We start from the raw sequence: 13,629 nt of genomic DNA, 5'->3' as shown, positions 1-13,629 counted from the left end.
AAGGGGGGAGGGAAAGGGTAGTGGTACAAATGTTTCTGCTTGTCATTGGCTACTTACAAACATTAAAGACAAAATGAGATTCTTCTCTTTAAGGGACAGAGCCTGTTTTCTTCATTAAAGATCAAACGGACTCAGAACAACTCATTTTGATTTAATTAACTGGAATTGATTCAATTAAGATTAAGGCTTGCTTTTGGGCCATTAAAAATGTAAATGCAAAGGAAAATGTACTGACGACTGGCAGCTTTGTAATCACGGTTTGTTAAAAGTTTTTAATTAATACATGCATTTGTCAGTGGCAGCAAACAGCAATTAACGTCACATTAAATAATAAGAAAAATAGAGAGTGTGTTGTTTAGCAAGGTTTTATGACCGTACATATTTATTTTTCGGTCTCTTTATTAAGATGCAAGTAAGTTAGTCAGTATTTATAGTGACCACGCTTGACACTGAGCACATCTCAAACTCTTTTAGGGAGACTTTCCTGAAGTTATGAAGTTGTCTTTTGGTATATTACACCAGGCTTCTTCATTCAGTACTTCCCAGTTCTTCTTTAGATTTAGGCTGTCATTTATTTATATCTCTGTCAGGTGATCTCATACTGCCTCTATAATATTCAGGTTTAGACTCTATGGAAGCCAGTCCATGACTGTCAGTGTTTTATCAGCTGTTTTTCTCTCCAAATATGATTTCACTGCATTAGCAGTGTGCTTGGAATAGTTATCATGCTGAAAAATAAAACCATTCCCAAACATGCACTTTCCAGAACGAATGGCATGATGAATTAAAACCTGTCTGTACTTTTCAGCATTCGTGATCCCATCAATTCAGACAATATCACCAAAACCATTGCAGAAATGCAGCCCCACACCAGGAAAAAACTCTCCATGTTTCACTGACGACTGCAAGCACTCATTCTTCCAACTCTTCTTCTCACACATTGTTGATGATTGGAACCAAGATTGTCAAACTTGGATTCGTCACTCCATAATACTATTTTCCACTGATTCCAATCTTTGTGAGCCTTAGCATACCTTAGCCTTTTCACTCTTTTAAAAAAGTGGTTTCTTGGCTGCTTGCCTTCCACAAAGACCATTCCTGATCAAGCTTCTTCGGACAGTAGAAGGGTCATCTTGGCATACCGATGAAGCTGCCAGATGCTGAGCATTCTCAAGAAACTCTTGAGAAACTTCCCATCAGTCTTTTTATTGTCCTTGACATCTCCTAATTCCTCACATTTCTTTTTGTGAGGTATCTTTGGTATTTTGAATTGAATCATGTGGTTGAAAGTTGGTAAGCTTTCAATGAATTAAACTCCAACATGTGTATGTAATACTCAAGCATGTCTTGCACAACCCTTGTGTAATATACCTTTTTCCCAGCAGTCATTTTGACATGAAATAGTAGGACAAATACAGATGTTAACAATTACATTAGGGTTCCATTCCATTTAGGTTTAAGAGAGCCGGGGTCCTGCTATTGCTCAAGTGTAAGGGGAGGTCACACTAAATACTTGACCATAGAAGCTGTTAATTTTGTGATTTCCCCCCTATTAATACCTAACCACCCTATCTTTCATTTTGAGTTGAGTTTTTATACTGTGACATTCTCTACTGTGTTTATTTTTGTGTGTGTGTGTATCCTGACATTGTTAAGCACTTTGGTCAACTAGTTGTTTTTAAATGTGCTTTACAAATAAATGTGAGCTTGAACCCTGTATTTTCTGGTTGTTCCATAATAAAGAGACTGAGAAACAATTATATATCATTATACTATTGCTAAAACAACAAATCTAATGGTGGACTAAGACTTTTGCACAGTACTGTTTATTTACCCTTGGAAGGTCAGTGAATAATAGAAAATCAGGAACTCAACAAACAAAATAATACCAGGATGGTAAACATGGTCAATAGTGCCACCTATACCACATTTATGTATTCTGAAAGATTTTTATTAAAATGTGCCTTTAACTGGTAATACAACAGCACAAAACAATACACCATATGGTTTCAGAATGGTATTGGATAATAAGCAATATCATGTGAGTGTAGGTGTATGTGAAGTGTGTCTTGGCGAGTCGTTGTGCCTGTGTCAACACCATATGTTGTGAAGGTGTGTGTCTGACAGATATCCTAATGTATAAGCATTGGTGCAGTGAATCCATTTCAAATCAAATAAAGAAAACAAATAAAACAGAAACATAATTGTATGATTACTTTAACCAATAAAACGTCACACTTGCACATATTTTCAGTGTTTTACTTAGTATGCTTCAGCAATTTCTCACACAACAGGACATTCGTAGACACTACAGAAATAATCTTGGTGTGATGATCACAAACTTCCTCTTGTACTCGTCAGTGTATAGATTACAGCTGTACAGGCCACTTACAGTATAGAGCTCTAAGAAATCCTTAAATGCTGGATTTGTAAAATTCAACAGAATATATGCAGAAAATAATTTGCTATGTGGAACATTATTTACATTTAATTATCAAAAATGTGTTTTATATCCTGCCGATGGTCCCCTATTCTTCTGTACATACTGATGTTTCTGAATTTGCGCACCGTAAATTCATTCGTATCTCTGTTACTCTCAGGAGAAATGACCTTCGATTAACTACAAAGAGACAGCAGTTGAATTGAATGATGAAGGCTGCCACTTCTACAAATGTCTCATTAACAAATAACTACAACATTTATTATAAAAACACAAGTCATTCATCTCAAGAAACGAAGGCAGAATGAATTAAGATCTGAAATGTACTAAAGAAACCAAGTCAAATCATGGTTGACTATAATGTGAAATCACATGGATGTACATTCTTAATCTTGAGTTTAAAAGAAAGGATATTATTATCTTGAACTCATTGTATGAATACAGGACCATAGCAGACCCATTAGAGAGGCAAAAGTGAGTTTAAATAGTTTTGAAGTGGTGCAAATACTTTTCTGTACTGACAGTTTTTTCAAACTCATGAACTTTTACATTCCCTCTGCGCGTCCAGGGTGAAAGCCACAGTATCTCTATTTCCTCTTAGCGTTCACACTCTTGCAGACCCAGTTCATGCCATCCTGAAACACAACATTTGAGTCATTTAGTCGAAATTGTAAAAATGGACAAATGTCAAATTTTGCTGTCAATATGTGTACTAAAGTGACCTGGACTCCTTCTCCAGTGAGGGCAGAACACGACTGGATCTGCCACACTCGGTCTCGGATAGTGTGCAAATTCAAACCCTCGGCTATCTCGGATGCAGGAGCTGCTGTGAGCAGGTCTTGCTTATTTGCAAACACCAGGACTGGGACACCGCTCAGCTTTTCTTCATCAAGTAACTCAGCCAACTCCTGCATGCAGATCAATTCACTTATTTAAACACTGAGAGCAGAAATAGTTTGGAACAGTAAATCAATCATAACAACAAAGCATCACCTGTCCCGTTTCCTCAAATCTTTTGCGATCTGCACTATCAATGACATAAATCTGAAATCAAAAAGATCCAATTAAACAAGTGTTTGGAATTAAAGTGGATTGTGGGATGACTGTTAATCAGATGGATGATCTCACCAAAACATCTGTGTTCTCAAAGTAGTTCCTCCAGTAGGGCCTGATCTTTCGTTGACCACCAATATCCCACACATTTAATTTGAATCCTTGCGATTGGACGCTCTTGATATTGAAACCCTAGAACAAAAAAAAAGAAACAGTAACGATGGTAATAAAACATAGCTGATCCAGTAATTTGCTTTGCATATGCATTAAATCTAATTCGCCTTCTTCTGAGATGTGAATGCAGCAGTTAGCCTACAGTAACTGTGTCACCTGTGTTGGGGTAATATGAGTGATGTCTTCAGATGCCAACTGTTTCAGTAAGGTGGTCTTGCCACCGTTGTCCAACCCCAGAAGCAATATCCGCACCTCCTGGTCGGGGGTACTTTTCAGTTTCCGTAAAATTGATAACAACCCCTAAAAAGCAAGTAAATAGCGCAGATTATACGATGCTCTGAGTTTATGCAATGCTTGCATCATGACGTCATACGCACGAGCATCAACAAACAAACAGGTTTCAACTTTCAAGAGAATCAATTATTACTCAAGGGATGTAGAAAATATATTGATGTAGTTTCCCCCCGAAAATAGGCATAAAAAGAGACATAACATGTGCTTAAGCGATTCTCGAACAGTCGTGACACTTAAACAGTCCTGCAAGCTAATCTCATCCACGACCGAGAACCGCTGCTCATCTTTAATAGCAGTCGATACAAACAATCCACGCATCTCCTCGGACAACACGGCTAACATGACTGCATTTCACAATGTGAAGGGGAGGATAACGTTGAATCTCAAACACAAAAGCGTCTACAGGTAATAATTAGTTTATTGTAAGCGCTTTAACTCACCATCTTGTGATTCTGCCTCCCTGAGACGCCGCGGAGGGTTACTAGGGGGAAGAGACGATGACGTAGTACGCATTACCTACGTGCGTTTCCAAAGGGCGCAAATTGACGTAGTTCACGAAAAAAAGCGAACTTTTTAAACCTATGATTTAAACTAACAAAATATAACTTTTAATGATAATTAATATCGTTATAAATGATATATTTTGATACAGAAATTAAAACATATTTTAAAAGCTACTAACTCAGTGACCAAATCCATATGAGATGGTTATTTATGTATACAGATTAATGTGATCTACTGTATTAATGATGTATATAAATACACACGACGAGTCTTTTGAATCAATCAATCAATTGGTTGAACCTACTCTGAACGATTTGTTCACGAATCTGATCCGATTACTCAAATAATTTACTTCGAAAAGGCAAGCATTTAGGCTACACATTGTACAATTTCTATAGTATTTTAGTTCTAGGCTACATGACGTAAAAATAAATACATGGGAAAATATAAAACCAATATGCTATTCAGATTTCAGCTAACGACTCATGTGGGCCGAGAGAATCGTAAATTTCGGACAAGTCCGATTTGTAATTTAGCATTTACAGTGAACTGTGTTCTAAATGCTTTTTTCGTCTGGAAATGGAACTGGGATGCACGAAATTGCATGAATGAAACTACATAGTAAAAAGTATACACGTAATTTGTGCACACACCACACGTTAGAAATGCTTTACTGGAAACATTTTAGCGCATGAAACAGTTACTGTTTGAAGTAACCGATTTGCGGAAATGACAAATGAGCCAGCCAGACTTCCTCCTATCACTAGTGTAGGGGAGGGAGATAATTCTCTTCAGGGATTGGAAGATAGAATGCCACGTGCTCGTCTACTGTTGCAAGCCCACATCATCACTTCATTGTTTTTTACTACTGCTGGAGCGCCACGAGATATAAACAAGAGTATCAAGTCGCTAAATAAAGGTATTTTAATGTGGCATATTTTATATTTATGGTTTTGTCTGATTTGTTTTGGCAGCGCATATCCGTGTGCTTGTGTACAGTGAACATGAACTGATCCAAGCTGCTAGACATACAGCCATAAGACTGCCTTCTACTTTGCATGATTCTAATGTCACTTTAATGCAGGGCTGGTTTTATGAAAATTAAAACTTCTTAATGTTTGAGAATTATTTATGTTTTAAAAGCGCACGCATACTTTGTTATGCCACTTTAGAAATGACATGGCGAGTTGTGTTTTCCTTTAAGCTGGTTGGTAACATAGCCTAGTTGGTATAGTTAGCTGTGCATAGTTGTATTAGTTTGGTGATATTTTATTTTAAATAGAGTGTATGTTTTAAACATCTTTCTGTTAAAATAGCAGTAAATCAGGTTAAACCAGTAAGGAACAATTAAAAATGTCTTGACATGTTTGGACCTATTGAAAATCAGTATTTGAATGCCTGCTTGTTTTGTGTACTGCCTTTTTTTTGTGCACATGTGCTTTCAATTCACAGCTGTAAATAGTGATGTTACAAATGTCTAATCTGGTACACCATTACCTGCTTTGCTCATACATTGCTTTACATTTGATATACATTACAGTCTGCATGTTACTTGTTTAATGCAAAGTACACTTGATGTTGCAGTGTAAGGATATTTATACTATAGTATCCCTTAAATTGTTTTTTAAACAGCCATATTGTTTGTGAAGTAAATTTTTATGAAAAAGTTTAATTTTGAACTAAACTGATGATAAGTTGGGCAGACACTCAGGAGTCCAGCTTTTGATTTTACTAGTCAAGACATAATTCCCAAAAGCACTGTAAGCCTAAGTTGATTGTAGAGACCATTGATTGTAATTGATCTTTGATCAACTTAGGCTTTTGGGAAACACAGTCCTGGTCTGTTTTGCCGGAAATCCATACTTCTGTTTGCATAGCTGGCCTCACCGTGAGAGCTATGATTTTTGGCTTTTCTCATAGCATTTGGAGATACCCTGCTTTGTTAAATGAGAAACCAGTTAAACAAAATAATATAACACAATGGGGAGAGAGAACGAGCCCACATTTTTTAGGTCACCCAATAATATAAATTCATCTTTTGTGAATAAAAAAAAATAGCATTTGATTTGTGCTAAACACACTTTCAGACCACTTTAGTCACATGGTTTTCATTCAAAACCAAATCACATTTGTTTTGTTCTATGGACCTTAGTTTGATCTGTTCTCTGTGGACTGGAACTGGAAACCATTGATGTATTGAATATTTGTTGTTTTGTCTTGTTTTTACCCTGGCTCTTTGGAAGGAGAGAGAGAACCAAGCCATGAAGGGCTTTGATATCGACGCCCCACGCTGGGATCAATCCACGTTCATGGGCCGTCTCAAACACTTTTTCAACATCACTGACTGGCGCACTGTTCTGCTACCTGACTCCAGACTAGATGAAGCCAAAGTGTTAGTGGAGAGCTGCAGGTGAAGAAACAGACTGATTTGATGAGGTTATCTTTATGCTTTTCTTCCTGTCTCTTACTTTCTGTCCCTTCCTCTTTCCCTCAGAGCTGGCTCTATTCCTCCAGGCACAACCGAGGAGCAGCTACACTATGCCAAGAAGCTGTATGACTCGGCATTTCACCCCGACACGGGTGACAGGATGAACATGATAGGGAGAATGTCATTTCAGGTGCCTGGGGGTATGGCCATCACAGGATTCATGCTTCAGTTTTACAGGTCAGCGTTTAAAATGTTTTAGTTTTTATTATAGTTATTTTAGGTATCGTATATTATAAAGATTAACCGATCATTTTGTATGGTCATGTAGGACAGTTCCTGCTGTAGTGTTCTGGCAGTGGGTTAACCAGTCTTTCAACGCTCTGGTCAACTACACCAATCGCAATGCTGCCTCCCCCATCACACCAAAGTAAGTTAAGTTCCTTTGACTTCTTTCTTTCCATGAACTTTGCTTTCTTATAAGAAGAACTGGGTCATATGGTAGGTATGCAAAGCGTATACCACTTAAAATGTGACTGTCCCATGATATCTAGCGATTTATTAACAGATGTCTGGAAAGGAGCTTCAAATAACAGATACGCTTCAGTAACAAAAATGGGTTTTGGTTGTGTTGTGTGTATCTTCTTTGCCCAGGCAGATTGGAGTAGCTTATGTGACGGCAACAAGCACAGCGCTGGCCACTGCAGTGGGGCTGAACCTCTACACAAAGGTATCACTCAGCCTTAAATGAACACTTAAGGGAAGCATCATGTGACACTGAAGACTATAAGACACTGAGTAATGGCTGCTGAAAAATCAGCTTTTCATCACAGGAATAAATTACATTTTAAAATATATTAAAAAGAAACCAGTTGTAACAGTAATTTGTAACTGTATTTCACAAAATTATGACAATTTTGTATATTAAATACCAAATAAAAGTAAAAATAATTCAAAGTTTATTTTCCATCATCAGTTTTATCTGTCAGCATCAGCATCTTTAACCGTTATCTCCTCAGAAAGCTCCTCCACTGGTGGCCCGCTGGGTGCCGTTCGCTGCCGTGGCCTCTGCTAACTGTGTGAACATTCCAATGATGAGACAACAGTGAGAGCCTCTTTTTCAATTTCTAGTTGTTTTGGCTGGTCTTACTCAGTAGGTTCACGTGTCTAGATATTAGTATATTCAGGTTTATTCTTTCCTATATAGGGAGATTTTGAACGGCATTGCTGTGACCGATGAAGATGGAAATAAACTGGGCCACTCAAGGGTGAGGGACATTTTATTGATTGTATCAGGGTGATGCAACCAGCAGCTATCACTCTGGAGCTCTCGCCTGGTCGCCCACTGAACCTAAGCAGGGTTGAACTTGAGCCTGGTCAGTACCTGGATGAGAGACCTCCTGGGAAATTAGGTTTCTGCTGGAAGAGGTGTTAGTGAGGCCACCAGGGGGTGCTCATCCTGCGGTCTATGTGGGTCCTAATGCCCCAGTATAGTGATGGGGAGTGGGGAGATGGGTATATATATATAGATACCTTATTAACGTTGATTCTATGGGCCATGGGATATGGGATATGTAAGCCATCTGCCATATTGGAACTGTCAAAGCCAGTCCGTGTACATTCAAGAGCAAGTTGACTGAGCGTCGGCAACTGTAGACCCATATATGAATATCTATATCTGCAATAGACTTCAGCAGTCATTTTGCTAAACTTGCACAATACAAGAAGACGAAGGCGTCAGCTAACACAGCTTTAAAAAGTTACCATAGTAAAAGTAAAAACATTAAAAAGTACCATAGTAAAAACCTGTAATATTGAGTTAATACGTATAAAAACACAAACCAACGCATTCTCACCTGTGAAAGGTTATCCCATTTCTTCAGGAATTTAAATGTGGACGGTTTCACAACCAGAAGCTGCGCAATGTTGTGGCATTATTGATTGTCACTATGAGTGAAGACACGCTGAGCGTTCCAAGATGGTGGACTTGCCGACGTGTCTGGGATGTGGAATCTACGTATACATCTATGATGGGGACACTATACTCTCTAAAAACACCGTCCTTCGGATGAGACGTTAAACTGAGGTCCTGACTCTTTTTGGTCATTAAAAAAAACAGGATGTTCTTAGAAAAAGAGTAGGGGTGTAACCCTGGCATCCTGGTCGAATTTGGCCATTGGCCTCTATCCATCAAAATGGTCTATTAATCATCCCCATATATACTGGTCTTCATCACTCTGTCTCCTCTCCACCAATAAGCTGGTGTGTTGTGGGCGTTCTGGCGCAATATGACTGCCGTCGCACATTAGTGGTGAGTGAGGAGATTCCCCCTCTTCCATATGAAAAGCGCTTTGAGTGCTGAGAAAAGCACTTTATATATGTAACAAATTATTATTATTATCATGAACTAACATCTTATGATGAAAGTAGTTACATTTCTGCTCTTAACATTCTCCTTGCAGAATCTGTAAGATGTTTATAATTTCTACAAAATTATATATCATAAAACATTTTATTCTTTATTTAGCACTGGCCTGAAGAAGCTGCATATATTCCAGAAGATTACATTAAATTTAATTGAAAAATGAATAACAGAAATTACACAAATGCCTGTTTAAATGCCTACATAGTTATGTCCTTAATACTTTATTATTATTATAATTTATAACCACTACATCATTGTAAAATATGTAAACTTATGAGCAGAACCATCTGTTTAAACAGATTTCAGTTTAGTGATTATAATAATCAGTTTAATGATCAGAGGTTTTTCTACACTATAAGCATTTCTCTGTTAAATACTGTATATTGTCTGTTTGTCATAGAAAGCAGCTGTCAAGGGCATCACACAGGTGGTCATCTCTCGAGTTACCATGGCAGCGCCAGGCATGAGTAAGTGCAGAGAGTTTGGCCAGTGTTATCAGATCTCAGTGCTAAAATAAACCAGCCCTCACCCAGCGGTCAATGTTGAATCCTGAGCCGGTTTCTTTGTTCTTTCCAGTCATACTCCCCATTATTATGCAGAGGCTGGAAAAATACAGATTCATGCAGGTGAGTCTTAAGGTGTTTTGTGTCCAAGGAGCACGCAATGGAATAAAGAGGCGATAAAATAGTCAGTTTATGATCTGCAGGTGTTTCTGTTATAAATTCACTCTCTCTCAACCCTCTACGACTGTTGAGTTGGTCTCTTAACTGTCAGTTATCATCAGTGCATACAGGTCAATAATAGTTACAAATGTTACTGTTGATCCAGTGTTGACACTTCTAACTATTGGAATGAACATTAACTAATGATTTAATGTGAAATGTGTAGCATAATAATGTTTTCAAATAAAATTATTATAAAGTGTTACAAAGACAGTCTTTTTTGTTATCATTCATTATTTTATATTGGGATTCCTGGGTCTGTAAAGGTTAGAAACGTCTATAGATGAATGGTTTTATATATAATATCTTTGCATTTGTTTGTTTCTTTAAATCTGTGGCAGAAAATCACATTTCTTCATGGGCCACTGCAAGTGATGATGGTTGGTGTATTGTAAGTGATCACATTTCTTATTTTGAAAATAGCAAGGATTGATATGGCAAATATATGAGATCATCTTTCAGCAGAGGAAATGACAACTTGCCTTCCTCTGCTTCACAGTCTGGTCTTCATGGTGCCTGCAGCGTGCTCACTGTTTCCTCAGAGATGGTAAAGTTTGCATATAAAGCATCTTTTAAATATACACTACCGTTCAAAAGTTTGGGGTCGGTAAGATTTAAAAAAGATTTTTTGACATTAGTCTCTTGTGCTCGCCAAGGCTGCATTTATTCGATCAAAATTCAGTATAAACGGTGATATTGTGAAAAATGATTACAATTCTAAAGAACTATTTTTTATTTTAATCGATTTTTAGATGTATTTTATTCTTGCTGAATTGTCAGCATCATTCCTCCAGTCTTCAGTGTCACATGATCCTTCAGAAATCATTGTAATATGCTGATTTGGTACTCAAGAAACATTTCTTATTATTATCAATCAATCGTTTTATAAAGTTCAAAATATCAGCATTTATTTAAAATATAAATCTTTTGTTGAAAGACATAATTTACTGTCGCTTTAAAATCATTTTAATGCATCCTTGCCGAATGAAAGTATTATGCCTGTTTTGACAGGCAAGGCTTAAGCCTAGTCCCAGACTAAAATGCATAAAAAAATGCATTTGAGCTGTCTTATATTTAAGGAACTTGCACTGACGTGTCTTAAAATGTCATTGCCATTTTTTTTCACAAGATGCACACCAGTATTGTTTTCTAAGGCACATTAAATAAAAAGCTACTTAAATGTCCTAATTTAACTAAAGCCTACTCCTGGCTTAACCTATTCTGTCTGTGAAACCAGGCCTTAATGTCTTACTGACCCCAAACCTTTGTCATTTTTTAAACACACTCACCACTTTCCAAGGCAGTCTGAATTACCAGAAGTGACTAGAGCAGACAATTTTGGAGCTTCACTGATTCATTATGGCATGAAGCTTATTCACACAACTTTTTTTTTGCAGCTGCTTAATCCATTATCTTTCTCAAAAAAGCTCCTTTCAGATGTTATCACAGTAACTGTGGTCTCTAAACCGTATCAGACTAATCAGTCATTTGCACATTGATTTGCAGTTCTATGGCTGTTACCAAGCTGGAACCTGAGCTCAGAGAGTCCATCATTGCTCAATACGGGGATCGTGTCAGTTACATCTACTTCAACAAGGGCCTGTGAGTGCCAGCCAATCACACTGTCCTATCCAGACTGGATGCATGAGCCATCGCCCAATCAGAAGCTCTTTTTTTTTTTTTTTTGCTAAAGAAGTTGCTTAAAAGAAGCTTTTTGAATTGAGGTTTTGTTTCATGACGCATAAAGAAAGTAATGCACTAAAGAATAATTCATGGACAGTTTTTAAACATTTGGCCCTGATTGCTGCAAATAATTAGTTAGATTTGTATAGATGAGTTACAGAGAGTTTATGGACATTGGATAAACCTGATCCAGTTGCCCTATCATCTGTTCCTGAATAATTGGGAACAGATTGTAATGGCTGAGAACTGTTTCCCTCTGATGGCAAATTCTATCATTTACCACAAACATCTCTCAGGAATGTTTTTTTTTTTTTTTAAGTGTAATGCTTTAACACCCTCTAAAGCCAACAGTGAAGTTATTTTATCAGTTTTTTCTTAAACTGTCAGACATTCAGGAATATACAATCAGATCATAAACATTCATGTTTGAAATACCAGTTATGAGCATAAAGTGTGGGAAAGAAGAGTCTATTATACATCAGTTTTAAAGAGCATTTCACAGTTAGTGTGCCTTTAATTTGGAAGAAAAAAAAATCCTGCCCTCACTGTGAACTATCTGAGTTATGTAGTTGTTTTCATCATTATAAGATGATAAAATAAACAGACAGCTGTCGAAATAAACCCCTGGTCTGTGATAACTCATGGGAGTTGAACCAAAGTGGACCTTGTGTTTATTTTATCTAGGACTTTGCGCTCACTTTTCATTCCTGCCACATGAGGGCAGTATCTGATCATTAAAGTTTTGTGAAGGTACATATGCAGCACTTGTCAAATGTTCACCATGATGGCCAAAAACAAAGTATAAGGCCAAGTTTACACATTTCCACAACATCAATTAACAAAACAACTGTTGTACCTTTGTTGTTGTTGTTTTGTATGTATATGTATGTATTTTTCCTGCATATATATATAAAATAAATGATGAATTGTTCAATTATATTTACTTTGATGAAATATTTCATGAACACACATGTATAAATACTCATAGACTTAAAAAAACTAATGGGGCGAGCTGATGTTGTTTAATGTTTTATTTGGTAATACTGTATATTTATCCGTCAAGTGAACATCCACATGGGAATTACAAAAAGCATCAAAGACATGCATAGTCTGGTTCTTCTACCACAACTTTTATCATGTGGTTCAGACACTAGGTCTCACATTCCTGCTCTTTTCAGCAAATCATAAAAGAGAAAGACAAAGACTGGTAAAAATGACACAATGATCATATAAATCAAAGGTAATAACACATTTTAAAAAAGTAGAAACATGGAAATAAAATCATTTAACTTATGCCATTAAAGTTCAATAACAATTAATACAAAGCAGTTTAAGTAGTTATAGCTCGATGCATATTAAACATTAACCTTGTAGATTTATATAGCCTATTCGTAAGAGTTCAAGCTTGTTTATGACAATGCTTCTGGTATGAAGAAAGAAGCGAGGATATTGAAACAAAAATCTTAATTTAAATTACACTTAAGCAAAACAAAAAAAAAGCTTCATACATTTATGCTGGAACACTGATAGCCAAAATAGAAAGGCATGAATAGAACGATTACCCATAAGAATGCTCCCTTTGTCAATACAAATGATCCCGGTGTTGATTTTATACAATGATTGTGATGCATTATATCGTCCAAATCGATCAACACTTTTATTGTTGCTTTCGTCAGTTCATCAGCGGTCTGTCTACTCCCTCTCTCTCTTTTTCTCTCAAACACTATGACCACATAGGGCCACATGGTTCACCCTGACGAAGCGCCTAGCAACTAGTATTCAAACGCCTCACCCTCAGTCAATCACGTGACTTGGCAACGCCCAATCAGGAGACAGTTGCAACAACCCAACTCTGTGCCTTCTTCTCAAGCTGCCAATAAACTCCTGAGTTTATTGACATCACAGAAGG

General features: G+C 37.1%; 2 protein-coding genes across 2 annotated transcripts; one reads left to right on the top strand and one right to left on the bottom strand.

The window, feature by feature from the left end:
* Positions 1-1,684: 1,684 nt before the first annotated feature.
* Positions 1,685-4,474, bottom strand: arl3b (ADP ribosylation factor like GTPase 3b; the record flags this gene model as incomplete). The annotated part of the gene is given in 7 exon segments (XM_079594583.1): positions 1,685-3,075; positions 3,163-3,348; positions 3,434-3,484; positions 3,569-3,685; positions 3,824-3,967; positions 4,402-4,443; positions 4,445-4,474. Coding segments are annotated over 7 exon segments (618 nt in total). The 3' UTR covers positions 1,685-3,027.
* A 716-nt stretch (positions 4,475-5,190) lies between these two features.
* sfxn2 (sideroflexin 2) lies at positions 5,191-12,803 on the top strand. Its single transcript, XM_079594579.1, has 12 exons — positions 5,191-5,384; positions 6,709-6,875; positions 6,960-7,130; positions 7,222-7,320; positions 7,545-7,620; positions 7,910-7,995; positions 8,098-8,158; positions 9,716-9,782; positions 9,892-9,941; positions 10,379-10,428; positions 10,537-10,584; positions 11,544-12,803. The coding sequence occupies exons 2-12, from the start codon at positions 6,727-6,729 to the stop codon at positions 11,641-11,643; spliced, it is 957 nt and encodes a 318-aa protein (XP_079450705.1). The 5' UTR covers positions 5,191-5,384; positions 6,709-6,726; the 3' UTR covers positions 11,644-12,803.
* Positions 12,804-13,629: the final 826 nt, after the last annotated feature.

Source organism: Phoxinus phoxinus (assembly GCF_949152265.1).
Source record: "Phoxinus phoxinus genome assembly, chromosome: 21".
Taxonomy (NCBI): domain Eukaryota; kingdom Metazoa; phylum Chordata; class Actinopteri; order Cypriniformes; family Leuciscidae; genus Phoxinus; species Phoxinus phoxinus.
Note: the sequence above shows the minus strand (reverse complement) of the source record. Positions and strands in the feature narration are given on the sequence as shown.

Bases quoted from the DNA above. Each gene is read 5' to 3' on its own strand.
- sfxn2 (XM_079594579.1), top strand. From the start codon at position 6,727: ATGAAGGGCTTTGATATCGACGCCCCACGCTGGGATCAATCCACGTTC. The intron at 8,159-9,715 runs GTGAGGGACATT...TGTTTGTCATAG, and splicing joins ATAAACTGGGCCACTCAAGG to AAAGCAGCTGTCAAGGGCAT. The intron at 9,783-9,891 runs GTAAGTGCAGAG...TGTTCTTTCCAG, and splicing joins CATGGCAGCGCCAGGCATGA to TCATACTCCCCATTATTATG.